Source organism: Eptatretus burgeri, chromosome 6 (assembly GCF_056783735.1).
Source record: "Eptatretus burgeri isolate ZD-2024b chromosome 6, Ebu_testis_v1, whole genome shotgun sequence".
NCBI classification, from domain to species: Eukaryota; Metazoa; Chordata; class Myxini; order Myxiniformes; family Myxinidae; genus Eptatretus; species Eptatretus burgeri.
In genome coordinates, this window is record NC_140966.1 from 47,805,475 (window position 1) to 47,826,113 (window position 20,639).

General features: G+C 47.2%; 1 protein-coding gene across 6 annotated transcripts in view; it reads right to left on the reverse strand.

Annotated features, from left to right (window-relative positions):
- The window catches only part of LOC147024710 (phosducin-like protein 3), a 60,302-nt gene that overhangs the window by 31,526 nt on the left and 8,137 nt on the right, over positions 1–20,639 (reverse strand). For 3 of the 6 annotated variants that reach the window (XM_085884881.1, XM_085884882.1, XM_085884885.1), the window contains one exon: positions 20,458–20,563. In XM_085884881.1, coding sequence (XP_085741007.1) covers positions 20,458–20,563 — 106 coding nt within the window. The remainder of the gene's footprint in view (positions 1–20,457; positions 20,564–20,639) is intronic. The other 3 variants (XM_085884883.1, XM_085884884.1, XM_085884886.1) reach the window with 1 other exon arrangement.

The following is a 20,639-nucleotide window of genomic DNA, read 5'->3' on the forward strand; positions in this document are numbered from 1 at the left end:
ATGGTTTTTTTGTTTTTTGTTTTTTGTTTTTTTTGTCTGTAATCACGTATAAAAAATTCTGCAGAGCACAGTTATCATTGGAATTTTTTGTAACTTCGCATATCAGAGGCCTATAGAGGTCCCTTTCAGTGCACAAAATTTTGAAGGTCAAGGTCAAAGGTAAAGGTCAAGGTCAAGGGTCAAGGGTCAAGGGTCAAGGGTCAAGGGTCAAGGTCACTTTGTCGCAAATCAGGGGAGTCGACGAAACCATTATTTTTTGAGTAATTTTGATCGGATCGTCTTCAATCTTCATGGGAATATAGTTCATGGTCTGGCGCTCAGTTGATTAATTTTTGGTGGCGATTGGCCTTGACCTTCATGGTTAGCGCCTGAGGTCAAACATATTTGACCCCAAGGTCAAATTTTCAAGTTTTAGGAACCATATCGTGTAGTATCTCAAATTGAACACTTCGATGAGTGCTTTCTAGATATGTCAAGCTTGAGACATTATGACGTCATTTTGTGACGTTATGAGGAAAAAGCATATTTTTCATGGTTACTCTGTAGAACGATTCTCATCGGAATCTCTTGTAGGCAGATATTCCTCAAGGAGTCGCTCCTGGTGGATAGCAGCTCTGTTCACCTCAGTGTGACCTAAAAGAAGTCACACATGGTCACCTTTTGGCAAGATACGGGTCACCCTGCGGGTGACATTGGTTTTTTTTTTAAGTTTTGGGCGTATTCATAACGTGTTGGTCGTATGCATAACATATTAGTAACGGGCACAGAACGTTTCGTTGTGTTGTTGATAACTTTTACCAACGAATGCTTATCCTGTTGTCGGCGTTCACAACCTATGCCCAACGATAGTTTAACTTAGGCATAGCGCGCTAAACGTATCGCCGACGAACTCGTGGCGTAGCCTGTTAAGAACCTGCCGGACGCCGATTTAAATCATAACCGCCTGAGAATTTGAAGTGTCAACATTGCAGTCACACCTTGACGATTTTGCCAGCGTATGCCGGCCTATGAAAAATGTGTCTAAAACGCTAGGCGCACGTCAAATACGGTATAGGTAAGTTGTGTATGTTATGATGATGATATGCTGGGTGGTCATATTTGAGCCATAGTTGAATGATCAATAGTCAATAGTTGTATATTAATCAGCTGTCAGGATTCAAACCTTGCTTTAAAATGTTGCTTTAAATGTTCCATGTTGCCCAACTGTTTTTGGACAGCCTTTATCACCCTTCCTGTTTTTCTGCGGCTACGTGCCCTTGGAGGGAACTGTTCCTTCAGTGTATGCTGCCCACACATTCCTATTCTTAGTCATCACTGGAGTTTCGCCTTTGTTATCAGCATGTGCCAGTGTAGGAGTGTAGGAGGCTTGGAAAGTCGTCAGTTTGCAAGATAAACTGTTGGGTTGCATATCTGAGAGTTGCGTAGGCAGCTTGGAAACTGTTGGGTTGCATATCTGAGAATTGACCGATTCAACTTCCCCTAGCGTAATAATTCCCAAGCACGTTATAAATAAGTCACGGGTACCCTAAACATTACTTTGATGTGTTTCGACGTATGAGGAACTTTCAAGTAGCGTGTTGCGAAGTGTGAACAACGTTCGTGTAGCATGCTTACAAAACGTTACTCATAGGTTAGAAATAAGTTTCGGGTACGCGAATGTTACCTCTACGCGTTTCGACTTATGAGTAACATAGAATTAACGTGTGTCAACGATCGCATAACGTGCCTACAACTTATGCCCAGCGTAGAGGAACGTGTGAGCCAAACGCCGAGTACGTCGTAAAATTTCAAGCATGCAAAATTTTTGGACAACCAAAAAGTACAACGTTTTAAACCAGCATAAGACGACCTATGGTAGTGTTTTTCAGCGTGCACCTAACGTACACAAAACGTACCCATAACGTATTCGACGTGTGCCAGCGTTTTAGACCAATTTTTCAAAAATCGGCATACGCTGGCTAAATCGTCAAGGTGTGACAGCCCCTTTACATTAGTGATTTTCTGAGAACAACTACTTTTTTTCTCTACGAGATCGAAGCTCGTGGAATAGCAAGAACTTTAACACATATACATATATATATATATATATATATATATATATATATATATATATATATATATATATATATATACATATACATATACATATACATATACATATACATATACATATACATATATATATATATATATATATATATATATATATATATATATATATATATATATACATATATATATATATACATATACATATATATATATTGTTGCGGATTTGCGCCCGCCGGCGTGCGAACGGCCACGTAACTCGAATCGCGGCACGTCGCCCACCGGACGGACAATCCAGTCGTGACCCTCTCGGACTAACGCCGGGAACTAGTCATGGGTGGACCTTTCGGCCTCACCACGATCATGCCAATCGGCCCCCCGCGTGGGATAGGGTTGCTCGCCAAATTCGACCGACCTAAGTACCCACACGGAGGGTAGACCGGGCGATCGCACCTCGCCGCAGGTCGACTTCGGACACGGGCCACTTTAAGCGACCCGTTCCGTACTATCGGGATAACCGAGCGGTGTTATCGTCGGCCCCGACGGTTCGATTAATTATCGGGCGTTTTAGCCCACGACCAACCCTTTACGTGAAGTAAGATGGAGATTCAATAAAGGAAAAGACGAAGCGAAACGGGAAAACAGTTCAACAATAAGCACATTTATTTCGCGATGAACGGAAAGCACACATATACAATTACACCAAAAGCAAACGTAATAGAAGAAGAAACACAATTTACACAAAAAGCAAATATAAAAGAAGAAGACAATGCAGAGCTATCCGACTACCGAGCACACAGCAACACTTATTCAATTTTACTTCACAGACGGCGCCGACAACACATATACCCAAAGTAAAAGAAAAGGACCACGTTCAAGGATGAGGCGGGCCTGGGGCCGAGACCGCGTCGGGCCTACCCGTCTGATGATGAGACGCAAAGTGGCGGTGGCGCCCCAACTCCGCGGGCCTCGCGGACAGTGTCTGGTAGGGGGTGGGAAAGGGGCCCCCTTGTCGCACTATCTCAGCGCGGGGGGAAACAGGAGGGGGTTGTTGATGCTCGGGGGATGGAGGATATCTCCCTGTCTCGGGTCCCGCGACGAGCGTCTCCACCACGACCTCGGTCGCGCCGCCGGCCTCTCCCTCTGCAGTTCCCCGAATCTGACGCGAGCACCCCCTCAACCGCCTTCGCCGCCGCCGCCTCTCCACAGCTTCGTCCGATAGCCCTCTCCGTCTCCTCTCTTGACTCGTCCCAACTCTTCACTGGCTCCGCGAACTCCCAACTCCTCGACTGACGAACGCGGCCCATTATATGCCCCGTGGCTTCGCCCCTTCACCTTTGACCCTTTACCTCCGACCCTTCACCTCTAACTGGCTCCCCATTGGACCGAGGAAAAGTGGGCGTGAATGCTTTTTGATCCATGAATTTGCATATAGCAACCACGCTCCAACGCCCTGGAGGCGGGGCCAAATCGCCCCACGCTCACCGATAGGACGGAACAGAAGTGGGCGTGAGTCGTTTTTGATCCGTTTTCTTCGGAAAGTCTGTGATGTGTCTGAACACGCTGCTCGGTGCGCGCCCTGCACGAGTCCAGTATCGGTGCCCACAAGTGGCGCAAGAATGGTGGTGATGCGATGGTGGCGAGTTGTGACGGTAAAGATCGTGGCTGTTGTTGTGAAGCGGCGTTGTGGTTGGTGGTTGTTGTGTGATGGCTGTTGAGACGTGGTTGGTGGTGGTAGTAATGGCGGTACTAATGGCGGCTGGTCCAAAATAAAGATAGTAAAAGAAAAACCGCTATCCTGAAGAGTCGCAGCCCGACTGAATGACATTTATTCCCTCGAAACAACGGGTTTGGGCCTAACTACACATATACTTAGAGAGATATCTCACCTAAGGGACCTGAATGGTGGTTAGTGAATTTCGTCAACCACAACACTACCCCCTCCCCTTTTTACAGACTCGTCCCGAGTCGTCAAATTTTCGTGTGCCATCATGTGTAGTTTTCCCCTAGTACATTTTACCTACGGATCCCTGAGTGCGACATTCATGGTATTCGTGTCCCCAAAATAAATAACCTGAGGGCTGAGTAACTACCTAAACAAACTCACTCACACGGACGACTTAAATAAAATTGCCGGCGCTAAGACAAACATGCCGGGGGCGCACTCATATGTACAGTACATCTTAACCTTAACTTACAAATTTTACACTAAACCATGGCCCAGGATCAATTAGCTCTGCAAAAAGAAAGCAGTTAGCAGGGAGCCAGGCTGCTCGCATGCAGTCTCTGACTCAAACAATGCAGGTGACAGGGAACGTGGCCGGCTACTCACACGCAGTCCAAGGCCTTCCCTTTTGAACTGAATGCAGTGAACCACAACGGTGCATGGGCTGCACAAACGTAGTCTCCGTGCCAGCTCAAGTGGCACACGCAATGAACACAACGGATGGATGGATGGATGCAAACACGGTGCACGGGCCGCCATTGCAGGCCCATGTTGTAGCTGCCAACAGGGCAGTTCTCGCAGCTTGCAAACTGTTGCCTTGACCCTGGCGCACATGGCAATGAACAGGGGGGGGGGGGCAAAGCAAAATTGAACGGGGGCTGGTGAACAGGGGCAGTGGGCATGGCATGGCAAAGGTAGCAGGCAGACACAGCCCGCAGAAGAAGGCTGCTGCAGGCAAACACAGCCGGCAGACGAACTGGCCGGCACAGGCCTTGCAGAAAACAGCTGCAGACGATCCGGCCGGCACAGGCCTTGCAACAAAACAACAGCTGCCGATGAAGTGGGCCGGCACAGGCCTTGAAGAAAAACAGCCAGCAGATGAAGCTGGCCAGCCTTTGCCGTTCAGTGGAGGTTGGTGGAGGGAGTGCGGTGGTGCTGGCCACTCGGAAGGCGGGCTCGGACCTACCCTACGGTCTCCCTCCAAACCTATCGCCTTTGCCTGTCATTGTCTATACCCACTCCCTTAATTTGTCAAACCCCAATTTAGCCCCAACTTATTTATTTATTTTTATTTTTATTTTTTTACTTCCCCACTATAAATCGTCCCCTAACCCCCTGTACTGTCCTTGTTCGGCTAACCTATTCTGTCACCTAGCCTACTCCCAACCCCTACGTTCCCTTCCCGGAGGGGAACAAGGGAGAGCTAACGTCCTGTGTCGAGGCCCAATTCAAGCCTCAGGATGGCCTCCCCAGAGTTCGGCGATCTATAACCAAAGTGGGTCCAGCGGCCCACAACGAGAGCGAGGGGATGGATGGTGCGGAGGGGTACATCTCCTAATCTACCCTAACCATTAAACTGCTAAACTACCCCGGGGCTTTCAACAAGCGCCTCTCGCTTAAACTAATGGTTCTAACAACCCAGGTTCCCGTCGCCTGTGTTGGTGTCCTCACAATTTCGGGCCTCGCCCCCCAATTTTCTCTCCGTGCCCTCACACGGTCTCATGGCTGGGACACGTGGCTCCCTTTGGCAGGCACGACCCTCTGCCGAATCTCGCGCTATGGCACCTCCGGGCACTACACTGCCTCCGAGCCTACCAGCTCCCTAACACCGGGGAGTGCCCCCCATGGCACCTCCCCTGAAACGCACACGTGGCAGGCTGGCTTCCCAGGCCCCTTTCCGAGGGTCACCCGTGCCCACAACACTGCCCACGCGGCTAATGGCGCCCCCGGCCCCCGCACCAAGCAGGCGCACCCGTGCCCACTACGCTATCCCGGCCCCCCATGGGCCCTTGGCCTACCACGGCCGACTAGCCTGGTGCCCGGGGTACCCACTCAGCGATACTCACTTTTCGCAGCCACGCTCCCAGCCCGTCAACAGGGCTCCTGCACCCCTCCAAACGGGTTTCGAGCCTACACACCCACCAACAACAAAACAACCTCCATTTTTGTTAATTTGACTAACCCAGCTAACTCACTCTACACTGACCCCGGGGTCCCTTGGGCGGGAGTCACTCCTCCCTCCAATCACTCATCGCACCATGCATTCCCCATTCGCTCCACTCACACAGACCCGCTGGCCTCACTCACTCACCAACAACTCTTCAACACACACACCACTGAACTCTGCCATCCTTCTAACTACCTCCCCTAACTAACTCGTGCTCCCACGTCGTCCCTTAAACTAGTAGCACGTTCCTTTTAACACTACGTAGCTAAACTACGTCCCCTCTACACATCCACTAGTCTGTCACTGTCTCCAAATAATCCCATTAATCAATTTCCCAACCTAAATCTCGCTAAAATCCCTCTAACTAATCCATTCCACGGACTCCATGAGGACTTACCCCTGCCCCATGAAGTCGGTCTAGCTAAGCTAACTCTTCCCCCTAACTAGTTTCCATCCTGTGCCCTAGGTCAAGGGGGTCTTCCACCCCTTGCCCTTTTCTTAACTGTTATGGAGGAAACAAGGAATCTTAACAAGGAATCCTGTGCACCCGAAAGTGAGGCTTGCTTTTTTTTTTTTTTTTACGCGCATCACCAGCGCGGCAACTCGCAGCTCGCGCACTTTGCACCTGCCCGTGACGTCATGCAGCTGCACGTGTACCTCGTCCCTCCTTGGACGGTACCATCCGGCAGGGATACCCCTCCTGCCGGATTCCAACCCCGCGTGCAGCCATGACGTCACCGTGCGCATAAAAAAAACACAAGCCCCACGTCTCGAGGGGTTCCCCACGCGAACACATGTGCTTTGCCCGTTGGAGCTTAACACACACGATCGCGTGGAGAACCCGTCCGGTCCAAATCCGAAATCCTGCCTAAACTTTGTCCGTCCGCGGGATCGGCAAATCCACCGCTGGCGTTTCCGGACCGGGACTTCACTCTCGCAAGCGAGCACGTGGGGGCCTCGTGCGTTGCACAGCACGGACCTCGTGCTCACTGCTGGGTGAACCCGGCACGGTCCCCGAAACAACTACAGCCGCTACTCGGCTTTCTTTCTTCTGTCGCCGTCGTCGTCGCCATTCGACACACGCACTCCCGCGTGTCACGACGCTCACACTCCACTCCATTACATTCGCCCCGGGAGACGCGGCTGCATGTTCACACATGCCCACCGACATCTCCCTTACATACCGCTCTCTCACACACACGGTCTCCCTTGCACTCGGCCGTTCACTCACGCATGCCATCTCCCTCGCACACGTGGCTCCACGCACTCGCGGCCTTCCACTCACTCGTGCCATTTCCCTCACACAAACCATACCACTCACACACGCGGGGGCACTCATCCGCGGTGCCTCATCCACACACCGTGAATCACTCACACACGCGGGGGCACTCACCCGCGGTGCCTCATCCACACACACGGCCTCTTCCACTTGCGGGGACGCACTCACACCTTGCACCACACACACAGGGACAACCACACTGGGGATTCGTGTCCCCACAAGGGTCTCCGGGGCCTCTATACCCCCCAAGCTCTCCGTGCACCCGTTCGCAGCACTCGTCCCCTCAACCTCGCAAAGCACGACCGAACTCACCTGGTCGTGACTCGCCTCAAGGGGGCATACTCCCTCTCCTCGTTCCTGGAGGAGGCTATCCCGCTGCTCGCACCGGGTCCCTGCACGATCCGCGAGCTCACCCCCATTATCCTCCACTACCTCTGTGTGTGTGTGTGTGTGTGTGTGCATCACTTACCCCGTCTTCATCGTGTAGTCTTCCCTCTATCGTTCCCATCTCGGTTACCGTCACTTTTTCTGTCACGACCCTCGCCCAACACGCCCCCCGAATTATTTTTTCACCCGCCTCCACCGCGGGCCCGACAGCCGTTGCACCCCCTCCCAGCTCGTTCGCTCCTACACGTGGAGTCGCCATTTTAAGCTCCCTGGTCACTGCCTTCATGCCCGCCTGCAGGCTTCGGCCCATGTCCTGCGTCTCACCCCGCAGCTTTTTAGTTTCTTCCCTCATGTTTGTTTCCATTCCGTTCATTTGCTTGTTCATTCCGTTCATTTGCTTGTTCATGCCTTTTATTTCGTTTGTGTTTGTATCCATCTTTTCGTTCATTTGTTGTGTGTTCGCATCCATCTTTTCGTTCATGCCTTTCATTTCATTTGTGTTTGCATCCATTTTCGTTTTCAGTTCCGCATTCATTTTTGCCAGCATGGTGAATAGCTGGGTCATGTCGGGTGCGCTTGGGTGAGCCGATTCGGCAAGGATCGGGGGGTTTTGGTGGAGAGGGGGAGGGGAGGTGTCATACACCGCGGCCGCTGCCGCACCTATTTCGGGCTCTGGGTTCAGTTGGGCGAGTTCGTTTTCCTGTACAACCAACATTTCCTGCACGGAGATTTCATCCTGGACCATGGATTCTACACATTCTACATCCATTTCTAATACCCCCGGCTCCCGCTCGCCTTGAGACGCCATCTTGCTTCTCGTAAAGGGTTAATTTAGCTCGCTCGTAATTTGGAGGGAATCGGGGGTCGCTCCTCTCACCCCTGGACCGATTCCCGTGAATTTAGCTGGAGACAGGAGAGCCCGTTTTCCCGTTCTCCGATACCAGTGCCGCAAGGAGGGCGATGAGTTTGTATCCCACTTCTGACACCAGTGTTGCGGATTCGCGCCCGCCGGCGTGCGAACGGCCACATAACTCGAATCGCGGCACGTCGCCCACCGGACGGACAATCCAGTCGTGACCCTCTCGGACTAACGCCGGGAACTAGTCACGGGTGGACCTTTCGGCCTCACCACGATCGTGCCAATCGGCCCCCCGCGTGGGATAGGGTTGCTCGCCAAATTCGACCTACCTAAGTACCCACACGGAGGGTAGACCGGGCGATCGCACATCGCCGCAGGTCGACTTCGGACAAGGGCCACTTTAAGCGACCCGTTCCGTACTATCGGGATAACCGAGCGGTGTTATCGTCTGCCCCGACGGTTCAATTAATTATCGGGCGTTTTAGCCCACGACCAACCCTTTACGTGAAGTAAGATGGAGATTCAATAAAGGAAAAGACGAAGCGAAACGGGAAAACAGTTCAACAATAAGCACATTTATTTCGCGATGAACGGAAAGCACACATATACAATTACACCAAAAGCAAACGTAATAGAAGAAGAAACACAATTTACACAAAAAAGCAAATATAAAAGAAGAAGACAATGCAGAGCTATCCGACTACCGAGCACACGGCAACACTTATACAATTTTACTTCACAGACGGCGCCGACAACACATACACCCAAAGTAAAAGAAAAGGACCACGTTCAAGGATGAGGCGGGCCTGGGGCCGAGACCGCGTCGGGCCTACCCGTCTGGTGATGAGACGCAAAGTGGCGGTGGCGCCCCAACTCCGCGGGCCTCGCGGACAGTGTCTGGTAGGGGGTGGGAAAGGGGCCCCCTTGTCGCACTATCTCAGCGCGGGGGGAAACAGGAGGGGGTTGTTGATGCTCGCGGGATGGAGGATATCTCCCTGTCTCGGGTCCCGCGACGAGCGTCTCCACCACGACCTCGGTCGCGCCGCCGGCCTCTCCCTCCGCAGTTCCCCGAATCCGACGCGAGCACCCCTCAACCGCCTTCGCCGCCGCCGCCTCCCCTCAGCTTCGTCCGATCGCCCTCTCCGTCTCCTCTCTTGACTCGTCCCAACTCTTCACTGGCTCCGCGAACTCCCAACTCCTCGACTGACGAACGCGGCCCCTTATATGCCCCGTGGCTTCGCCCCTTCACCTTTGACCCTTTACCTCCGACCCTTCACCTCTAACTGGCTCCCCATTGGACCGAGGAAAAGTGGGCGTGAATGCTTTTTGATCCATGAATTTGCATATAGCGACCACGCTCCAACGCCCTGGAGGCGGGGCCAAATCGCCCCACGCTCACCGATAGGACGGAACAGAAGTGGGCATGAGTCGTTTTTGATCCGTTTTCTTCGGAAAGTCTGTGATGTTTCTGAACACGCTGCTCGGTGCGCGCCCTGCACGAGTCCAGTATCGGTGCCCACAAGTGGCGCAAGAATGGTGGTGATGCGATGGTGGCGAGTTGTGACGGTAAAGGTCGTGGCTGTTGTTGTGAAGCGGCGTTGTGGTTGGTGGTTGTTGTGTGATGGCTGTTGAGACGTGGTTGGTGGTGGTAGTAATGGCGGTAGTAATGGCGGCTGGTCCAAAATAAAGATAGTAAAAGAAAAACGGCTATCCTGAAGAGTCGCAGCCCGACTGAATGACATTTATTCCCTCGAAACAACGGGTTTGGGCCTAACTACACATATACTTACAGAGATATCTCACCTAAGGGACCTGAATGGTGGTTTGTGAATTTCGTCAACCACAACAATATATATATATATATATATATATATATATATATATATATATATATATATATATATATATATATAATAATCCCCCGTTTCTCGTGGGGGTTACGTTCCAAACCTCCCCGCGCTTAGTGAAAATCTGCGATGAATGGACGCCTCCCCAAAAAATTGACTCGTCTGGTCTGGTCAGTTTGGGAGTGTTTGGGTTTGAGGTGCCTGCGATCGACTAGCCTGGTCTGGTCAGTTTGGCAGTGATTGGGTTTGAGGTGCTGGAGATCAACTCCTCTTGTCTGGTCGGTTTGGCAGTGATTGGGTTTGAGGTGCCGGAGATCGACTAGTCTGGTCTGGTCGGTTTGGCAGTGATTGGGTTTGAGGTGCCGGAGATCAACTAGTCTGGTCTGGTCGGTTTTGAGGTGCTGGGTACGAGCAGTGCTCGTCCAACGGCGGCAAACCTTTTTCCTTCCCGAAGCATATATCGAGCACCTTAACCTTAACCTTCTCCTGGAGCCTCCCAGGACCTTCGTCTGGCGCTTCGGTTCCTTGCCAGAAGCCTTAGAAGGTGCAGGGCGTTTGGGCGGCATTGTGGGGCTTGGAGAAAAAACGTAGAAAATATTCGAAGTTCACAAGCGGAACTTTGTCTCGTGCGTTGTGTGACTGGTCGAGCACCACGCATTATAATTTATTGCTTAAATAATTTATATTTTATATATTATTACCGCGATGTACCAGGGGAATCCGCATAAAAAATTAGTTACGTTCCAAGGGAAAACCCGCGATGAACCGGGGGCACGATAGGTGAACCGCGATGAAGCGGGGGTTGACTGTATATACATACATATATATATATATATATATATACACATATATATATATATATACATACATACATACATATATATATATATATATATATATATATATATATATATATATATATATATATATATATATCATTTCTATGCCTTCTTACTTCATCCCTTTCTCCTATATTGTTTATAAAGCAACAATGTATTCAAATATGAGCAATATTCTTTGGATTTTTGGGTGAATATTTTTAATGTGACTACCATTTTGCCAATGCACTTCCTCCAAACTAAAAGATGACATTACTCACTGCAAATGAGACACATTTCTTCATATATTTACACAATTCCACAACTTTTGACATTAGTTCAATAGTCGAATTGTGGGATATTTTTGTAAAGACTTGTCTGTTCAAACATGCAAAGGGAAAGAAAATAGATGGAATTAAGTCAAGGCTATGGTTTATTGCTGTGCGAAATGCTTCAACTTTTCTGCATGCATATTGATGATGCTGAAATTTTGTCATTTCAGAAACAGTGCCTTTCTCTTAAAATGTTCTCCGAGTGAAATAATCCTGTTTCTCTGCATGGTGCCTATCATGTCCCAAATAAAGGTCTGAAACATCAATGCACCAGATAAACACCCTTCAATTCAGCGAGTAGTACTCTTTTTTTTTTTTTTGGCCATTCCCCCATAGTATCAATTGAAGCTACACATCCTCTGATTTACAGCCTTGCAGATCAATGCCAGTTTGCTAATGAAGGATGATAGACCATCCTCAATGGCTTGTACATATATATATATATATATATATATATATATATATATATATATATATATATATATATATATATATATATACATATATATATATATATATATATATATATATATATATATCTCAATATCAGTGATCAACTCCACATATACCTTGTCTATGCATAATAACGGGCTTTGTGACAACGTGTCAGCAATGACAATTGCCTAACCAGAGAGATACACAGCCACTGGGTTGAAATATATCATATGCATCAAAAGATGTCATCACAATGGAGCCCGATCTAAGACCCAAGAGGTAATGAGGGGGGCGAGGGGCTTATCATCCATCAGAAGGATGATAAGCCCCAAGTCCGTGTACTCTCTGTGGACTGCTCTTACCCCTCCACAAACCCTTTGGAGTACCTTTGACTGTGACTTCCCCTCCACTCCCACCTCTTGTTTGTCTGTGTGTTTTTCCATTCTCATAACAGTGATGACTCCATTTTCATCTATTTCTCTGCCAACATGGACAAACTTTTAACCACCCATCACAACTCTCTTCCTCATATGTGGTTATTTTAATTGTCACCATTCAAATTGTCTGGGTGTTTGTATCTTTTTCACGAGCCATGATACATGCAGCAAAAGACTTCTGAGACTCCAATGGCCTGACTTGTATGATCTTTCTGACCTGGATTTCAGCTAATGGAAAATCCTCCTTTCAGGAATTGATAACCAACTTTCCTGCTCATGTCTCTTGTTCTTCCTCTGCTCCAATTTTTTTTCTGTAGACATGATTGAGGCTTGTGGAAGCGTGAGAGCAGAATGGAAGGTAACAAAATGAAAAGGGGGAAACACTAACTGCAGAGTAGAAGTGAGAGTGAGATGAAGGGGAGGAGGAGAAGGGCTGATGAAGCTGCACACAAACTGAATGAAACGCAGCAAGAAGAGAAAGGGGAAGGCAGCAATGAAACACAAAAGGAACAAACCAAGCGACAACTAACAAACAAAAAGGGTGAGGGGAGGGGGGAATTCACAATAAATTGCAAAAAAGAAATGCTTGGGAATAGGGTTATTTGGGGTAGAAGAGATCATGATTATGGAAGGTGACCTGGGGTAGTGGTGGTCAACAGCTGTCTTGAAGCCCTGGTGGGAAGAATATGGAACTGAACAGACTGGGAAGTTGGTTTCACAGGTGAGAAAAAGGAACTAATCGGCGGAGGTGAGCAGTGAGCCTGGATTCTTGGAGTTTAACAAGGACAGCATTACTGGCAGACTGTGTGCACCCTGCAGAAACCTGGGAGGGACAGAGCTAAAGGCCCTGTCACACCTTGACGTTTTAGCCAGCGTATGCCGACGTATGAAAAATTTATCTAAAACGCTGGCACACGTCGAATACGTTATGGGTAAGTTTTGTATATGTTAAGAGCAGGCTGAAGTACGCTGGCATACGTCGTAGTCCACCGAGCTCGTCGACAAATTTTAAGCATGCTCAAAATTTTCCGACGTGCTCGGCGTATGACTCACACGTTCCGCATACGCTGCCCATAAGTTGTAGGCACGTTATGCGATCGTTGACACACGTCAACACACGTTACTTGTAAGTTACTCATAAGTCGAAACACGTCGAGGTAATGTTTAGCGTACCCGAAACTTATTTCTAACCTATGAGTAACGTGCTTTGAACCTATGTGTAACGTATCTCCAACACATATTGACGTATGTAGACGTATTTGACGTCTTCCGGATGACCACAGAACTTACTGAACGTGTTTCTAACTTACAGCTACCGTATAATGGCGTATTGGCAGCGTTTAGGGGAATTGGTATATAAAAATGGGCTTCACAGAAGGAACCCATCAGTGTTCCAGACTCCATGTTATTTTTTTTTTTTTTTCTTCTTCGGCATGACGGTGATGTTGACACTTCGATTTCTAGTGCGGTTATGATTTAAATCGTTGAGCGGCAGCCTATTAATAGGCTACGCCACGTGATCGTCGGCGATACGCTGCCGCGCTATGCATAAGTTAGACTATCGTTGGGCATAGGTTGTGAACGCCAACAACACGCTAAACATTCGTTGGTATAAGTTATCTATAAGTTATCGAAACGTTCTGTGTACCTTACTAATACGTTATGCATACGTCCAACTCGTTATGAATATGCCCAAAACTGAAAAAAAACATCAATAGTTCAGTGTACGCCAGCGTTTTACATACATTTTGAGACCTTGCCATACGCTGGCTAAAACGTCAAGGTGTGACAGGGCCTTTTAGAGGCATTATTTGTAAGAAGATTCTTCGCACCTTCTGCTTTCCCACACGAGCTGGACCCACCCCTTATCTGGACCTACGTGAGCAAGGGGCGACAAATACACTCATATTCTTCTCTTCTCTCTCTCTCTCTATTTCTCTTTCTTTTCTGGTTTCCCGGAATGACTCTGGTACCTGTTTGTATTTGTGACATGTGACTGACTAGGAGGCGGCTTATGTGCAGAGTATAAGGATTTCTTGATTGTGACACTGCCTATATATACGTGCTCTTTGCTAAATTATTCAAACCTTTTCCAAACTGTCCAGTTGTCTGCTTCTATGGGTTAAACATATTGTGTTGTACAGGGAGTTCTTATCTTGTGTTCCATCATGGGTAGACATCAGCCGGCGTGTCCACCTACGGTAATGCTCGGCTATATCTTGATCAAGGTGGCACATCGGGAAGCACAGTCCTTATCTGGGGTGTTCAATTTGCTGGAAAGGTAAAGCAGGATTTGGACACTGGCCTCTTCCTAAATTAAGCCTAAATTAAATGTGTATGCTAACAAATCCTAAATTAAATGTGTATGCTAAGCAACCCGTCATGCCGCGGAGTTATCCGGTCAGAAAGTGGATCTAAGAACTCCCCTCCTGATCACTACCGGAGACGAATCCATTACAATATCATTTAACAGATTCCTCGGTATACTACCATAATATACACTATAGCCATAAGGGCATTAAGAGCGAGATACACTTTCTGGTTATGGTGGAGTACAAAGGTATTCCAGCAGTAAAAATTACGACCATGGCGAAAGGAAAATGATGGTTGGAATCCCTTAAAACAGATTGACCTTCCAACATCTGGTCTGAAGATGTCAGAGCATAAATCTAATCGGATGACGAGAATCTAGTGATATGCATAATAATTTTCCTTGAGTTACTTTCCAATATTACTTCTTCAGTGCTCATCTTTATTGAGATGAAATGAAAGGTCTTAAGACGACTGCACTAGTGTTATCACAAATTAACTAATGCTGTGGGTTCATCAGCGAATAATCCTACACCTGACATTCTGAAGCAACTGGTGGTTAGGCTAGGGAGACTGCATTGAGGAACAACTATGTTCTTGGAGATGACTGCCCCCCAACAACTTCAACCATTTTAAGTGTCAGGCATGATTCCAGTCATTAAAGGATTGTCCCTTTGATTGCCAATGATTAGCTTTCCCATGGCTCCATTTACCCAGACTGGGTTGAATGCTACCTTAAAGTCAATGGCAGCAACTCCCAACTCTTAATTATCTGCATTTAATTTGCATTGAGCTTCAAATTGAGAGGTTAATTTTTATAAACTATCCCTTTGTTGACTAATGTGAATCTACATAATAAGTTTTCAGATTGAGAAAATATCGTTTTACTATGATATTAACAAAATAATAAACCAATGTCACCCGCAGGGTGACCCGTATCTTGCCAAAAGGTGACCACGTATGACTTCTTTAAGGTCACACTGAGGTGAACAAAGCTGCTATCCACCAGGAGCGACTCCTTGAGGAATATCTGCCTATGAGAGATTCTGATGACAATCGTTCTACAGAGTGACCATGAAAAATATGCGTTTGCCTCATAACGTCACCAAATGACGTCATAATGTCTCAAGATTGACATATCTAGAAAGCACTCATCGAGGTGTTCAATTTGAGGTACTACACGATATGGTTCCTAAAACTTGAAAATTTGACCTTGGGGTCAAACATGTTTGACCTCAGGCGCTAACCATGAAGGTCAAGGCCAATCGCCACCAAAAACTAATCAGCTGGGCGCTAGACCATATAGTGCATTCCCATAAAGTTTGGAGATGATTCGATTAAAATTACTCAAAAAATAAGGGTTTCATCGACCTCCATGATTTACCGCAAAGTGACCTTGACGTGTGCTGAAGGGTATTGTAATAATACTACGATATGTGTACCCACAAGAGTTTCCAATTAGAATTGTGCTCTACAGAGTGATATAAAGGTGAAAAATCCAATGATTACAGACAAACAAACAAACAAAAAAACTTACCAAGTTACAGATCTTGCAAAACTTCGTTTTGGCAAGATAATAATAATGATACATAGAATGGCACTCTTTGACACGTCGCCAGACATGCTTACACGCACATTATTACATCATTATATGTACTTGCACAGGAGACCTCGTATAACGTGGGGGAATCATTCCCGCAAAACACCGTGTTATCCGAAAACGTGTTATAGGGGCTGGGTTGGGTTATGTTCAAAATGGGGAATATTTCAACCTTTTAAGATTGAAGACCTCCATAAAACCTCCAAAAAGCAGTAAACAATGCATAAATAAAACATATAACAAATAAAAACATTAAAATGAATTGCTTTTTAATGAGTGTTTTGATGATTGGGGTTGAATACAGTACATATTGCATGTGGCAAGCTTATTCGGGTGTGGCAGGCTGTCCAGTTGAGGTTGAAGGCTCAGAATATGATCTCCCTCCACACCTTGGAACTTCTCATGCATTTTGGATCATGGTCATGAAAGATGGCCATAGCTTCATCGACTAACTTAAAACCTTTAGCCATGACCTTTGTGGTGAGGGTTTTAACAGGCATAAGCTCCTCAGGACTTGATTCTGATTCCTATCTGATACGCTTCTCCTCCAGAGCCAGAAGATCTTCATTGCTCAGCTCCTCCCTGTGTGAGAGAAGCAAATCCTCAACATCATCTTCGTCCACCTCATCAAATCCCACTTGCAGGGCCATGTCCACAATCTGTTGCCTTGCTTCGCCGACTTCAGCCTCCATGAAACCTTTTATCTCAATCACTGCCTCAGGCCAGAGTTGAATTGATGAAGATGAAGATTATGGAGATGGAGATGAAAGTGTGGCTGGACATGAGTTTCCAATAAAGTCCAGTTTAATTGAGGTTAAACACCTGGCTTGGTGTATAACCTCCATCCACAATCACTGATTTGAAGACAGTTGGAAATTTTTCAGCAGCAGCAGCAGCTACCCCAGTCGACTTGAGATTGTGGAATGCGTGGCAACTCTTGAGGCACTCAAACCACCCATGACTGGCAGCAAAAGGCACTGGATCATTGGTATCTTTGGTTAGATCACCATACACACTCCTAGCCTTCTCTTGAATGACCATTCCAGACAAGGGCATGTTCTGAATTGGTTCTGATGCTCTATCCACGTGGTTCGCATCTTCTCCATGTTCTCAACAGCATGAGGCTGAGATCTTGCAGTTCTGGTAACACTGAGATTCGTTGTTGGCTGAGCACTTTTATGGATTTTATCACGATTGTCACGAATGGTTATCATTGCAAAATCACGAAGTCCCATCTCTCTTCGAATATCAATGCTGTGCTCACCTCTATCAAACCGATCTAAAACTTTTAATGTCGCCTCCAATCATTAAGACTTTCTTGACTTCTTTTTCACGTGATCATTATTTCCACTGCCACTTGTTACACGCTTTGCAGCCATATTTTCAGCCGCTCTGAGTGAACGATTCACTCAGAATGATGGAGCATGAATGACTCGCTTAGAATGATGGAGCACAACTGACTTGCTCAGAATGACGGAGCACAAACGACACACAAGATGATGGAGCACGAATGACTCATTCAGGATGACAGAGCAAGAATGACTCTCTCAGAATGACATACCACAGCAAAAGCGTCTGCTGTGAGTGAACGACTCATTTAGAATGATGTGGCGTGGTTGTTGTTGTTGTTGTTGAATTAAATCTGTGCTGTTGTGAAAACGCGTTATCCTGACACACGTTATGCTGTTGCGAATCTGGAAGCCATGAGCACACAGACAATCAGGTTCCTATAGCTTAGTTATTTCGGTAAATATGTGTTTTATAGATAGCTTTCTTTCCCTTGTCTAATGGGTGATTAAATGTAAATGCGCTGCGTAGTTATTTTGATCGGGTTTTTTTCACACCACCACCAACAACTGCAACAACGCCAGCATCGTTTCACCTTCATCTCGCTTCTTCCCAACGACGCCATCGTTCACGTGCGTCAGCACGAATGTGGGCAGAGTTTACGAAGGCTTGACGTCTCGCGAATCCTCGGCAAATCGGGGACGGGGCGGAGAATCAAGGTGCCCGACACGCCCCCCCCGACCAATGATGGAGAGACAACGGATTACTACGGCTCTGCAGGGAACAATGACAAAAAAACCGCTGCTCCCGGCATTCTCTGCACGCTCACTAGGGGAAAGGTTATGCCTCCACCCACCGATTCGCTTGCCAGAGCTCCAAGTGGGGAAAAAGGTCGAGCCCCGCCCGAGAATGATCCACGCCTGAGCGAACACGCCAGAGAGGATAAAAAGGAGCAGAGGATCCTCGCAAATTAGTCTGGCTGGTCTTGGTCATCGTCTTTGTCCACCACCTCGTGGTAGAGAGCCTGAGGAGCCGCAGGAGCTGGTCTGGAGCCTGGGGAGAAGCTGGTCGTCAGCGGCGGCTTTGTCCTCCTCATCACGATCGAGAGCTCGAGCAGCGCCAGTCCCCGCAAAAACCGCAAGGGTCGCTCGCCGGTGCCTGGACTCGGCTCGCCTCCCGCTGGGGCTCGGACCGAGTCAGCTTGAAGACCACACGAGGTGGACAGGTCCAACCAAGACAGACCCTGGTCTTCAGCCCGACTGTCCTCCAGGCTGGAGGTCCGAATAAAGACCATTGGTCTGATTATTTGGGTGTGCATGCGTGTGTGTGTCCGTGGGCCCGTCTGTTAAGTAGTGAATTGTATAAATGCTTTTTGCCTGTATATACGTACATTCGTTAATATTCGGTTTAGCTATGCCCTTATGTGCTCCCCTCATCCCCCCAATGTAAATAAATACCCCGATTGTTCAATGTTTCAGCTCGTTCGTGTCCATTCCTTCATTGGCTTCGCATGCTGCGTGTTGGAAAATTAGCCAGGCCGTTGCAGTTGTAACGGGATATTTGGGACCGACGGAACTCGGCGATCAAACCGCTCGGATTGCACACGGAACGATCTATGCTAAGCAGCTCTTCCGTACGGGTGCCTTCGAGGGTGAATTTCCCCAGTAGGTTGGACCACGTGGGTATTTAGGTAAATTTCAATTGGCAATCGACCCTACCCCACGTGGTCTGTCTATTGGCGAGTTCGGTCCAAAAAGGGACCCGTACTTTTCCGGAGTATTCCGAAGAAGTACAATCTAAATTCCGGGCGATCGGTCAAGCTGACTCAACTGCTCCATCTGGTGGTCATGCTCACGGCCGATGCCTGGCCCCGCAACAATGCGAGGTTCACCTGTAGCAAGTTGGATTCAAATCCCTGAACCCAGATTCAAAATATTAAATAATTCTGGCCGTCAGACCATGTGCCCAATCAAATTGAAATTTTAAAAGTATATTCCCCATGACTGCTAGATTATAATTGAAACATATCAAGTCAATTAATTAAGCGGTTCAAGAGAAAGAATTTTTTAAAGATTTTTGTTCAATCCGATATGGCAACCAGACCATGTGACCTATCAATTATTTGTGAATAATCTGGTATCTCCAAGGCTTGGGGAACATGTGGGTGAGGTTTCCCATCGTTCCGTCAAGCCGTTGTGGAGAAGATGATTTTTAAAGGTTTATTTTTCAAAAAATCATAGCTGCCAAACCATGTGACCTATGATGTCATAGGTGGAAAACATGTTGTTCCTCATGGATAAGTGGTCATACCTGTAAAGTTTTGCCTTGATCTGTTCAGCCGTTTCGGAGAAGAAGATTTTTAAAGGTTTTTATGTTGAAAGCAATATGTCTGCTGAACCACATGACTGATGATGTCATCAATTTTTTTCCCCCCATACAATTTAACCCCAGATGACCCTCAAAATTTTTCATACTAATCGGGTAAAGCGTTCGACGTATGCAATTATGACATGATAAGGAAGCCACCTATGATATCATCTAAAAAATTCACACATTTTCCATGGGGAGGACTTGACATGTGCCGAGTTTCAATTTTTTCCATGGAGTGGTTTTGGAGATAGAGGTCCAAAGTTTTTCCTTTTTTCCAACATGGCTGCCACACCACATGACCTATGACATCATCATTATTAAAACATTCCACATGAGTAGTCACACCTACGATGAAAATTTGGTGTAAACAGGTTAAGCGGTTACAGAGAAAAGAGAGAAACTTAGCATGGACGGACAGACGAACGTACGTACGTACGGAAGTACGGATGGACCGAAACCCGAAAACATCATGCCTTCGGCAACTTCATTGACAGAGGCATAAAAATAATAACAATAATAACAATAATATTTTAATCTCCAACCCTCCTTTGTACCCCCACCAGTAGGTGATGACTCCTCTTCATCTTGTGGTTTTGTCTTCGGTGGGATAATTCCAAATTTCCTCAAAATATCATTCCACTCCGTATCTTCATTTGGATCCTAGATGGAAAAAAACAAAAACAAAAGCCATATGCCTCAATGCACCTTCAAGAAAAGTGGAAGTAAAATGAAGTTT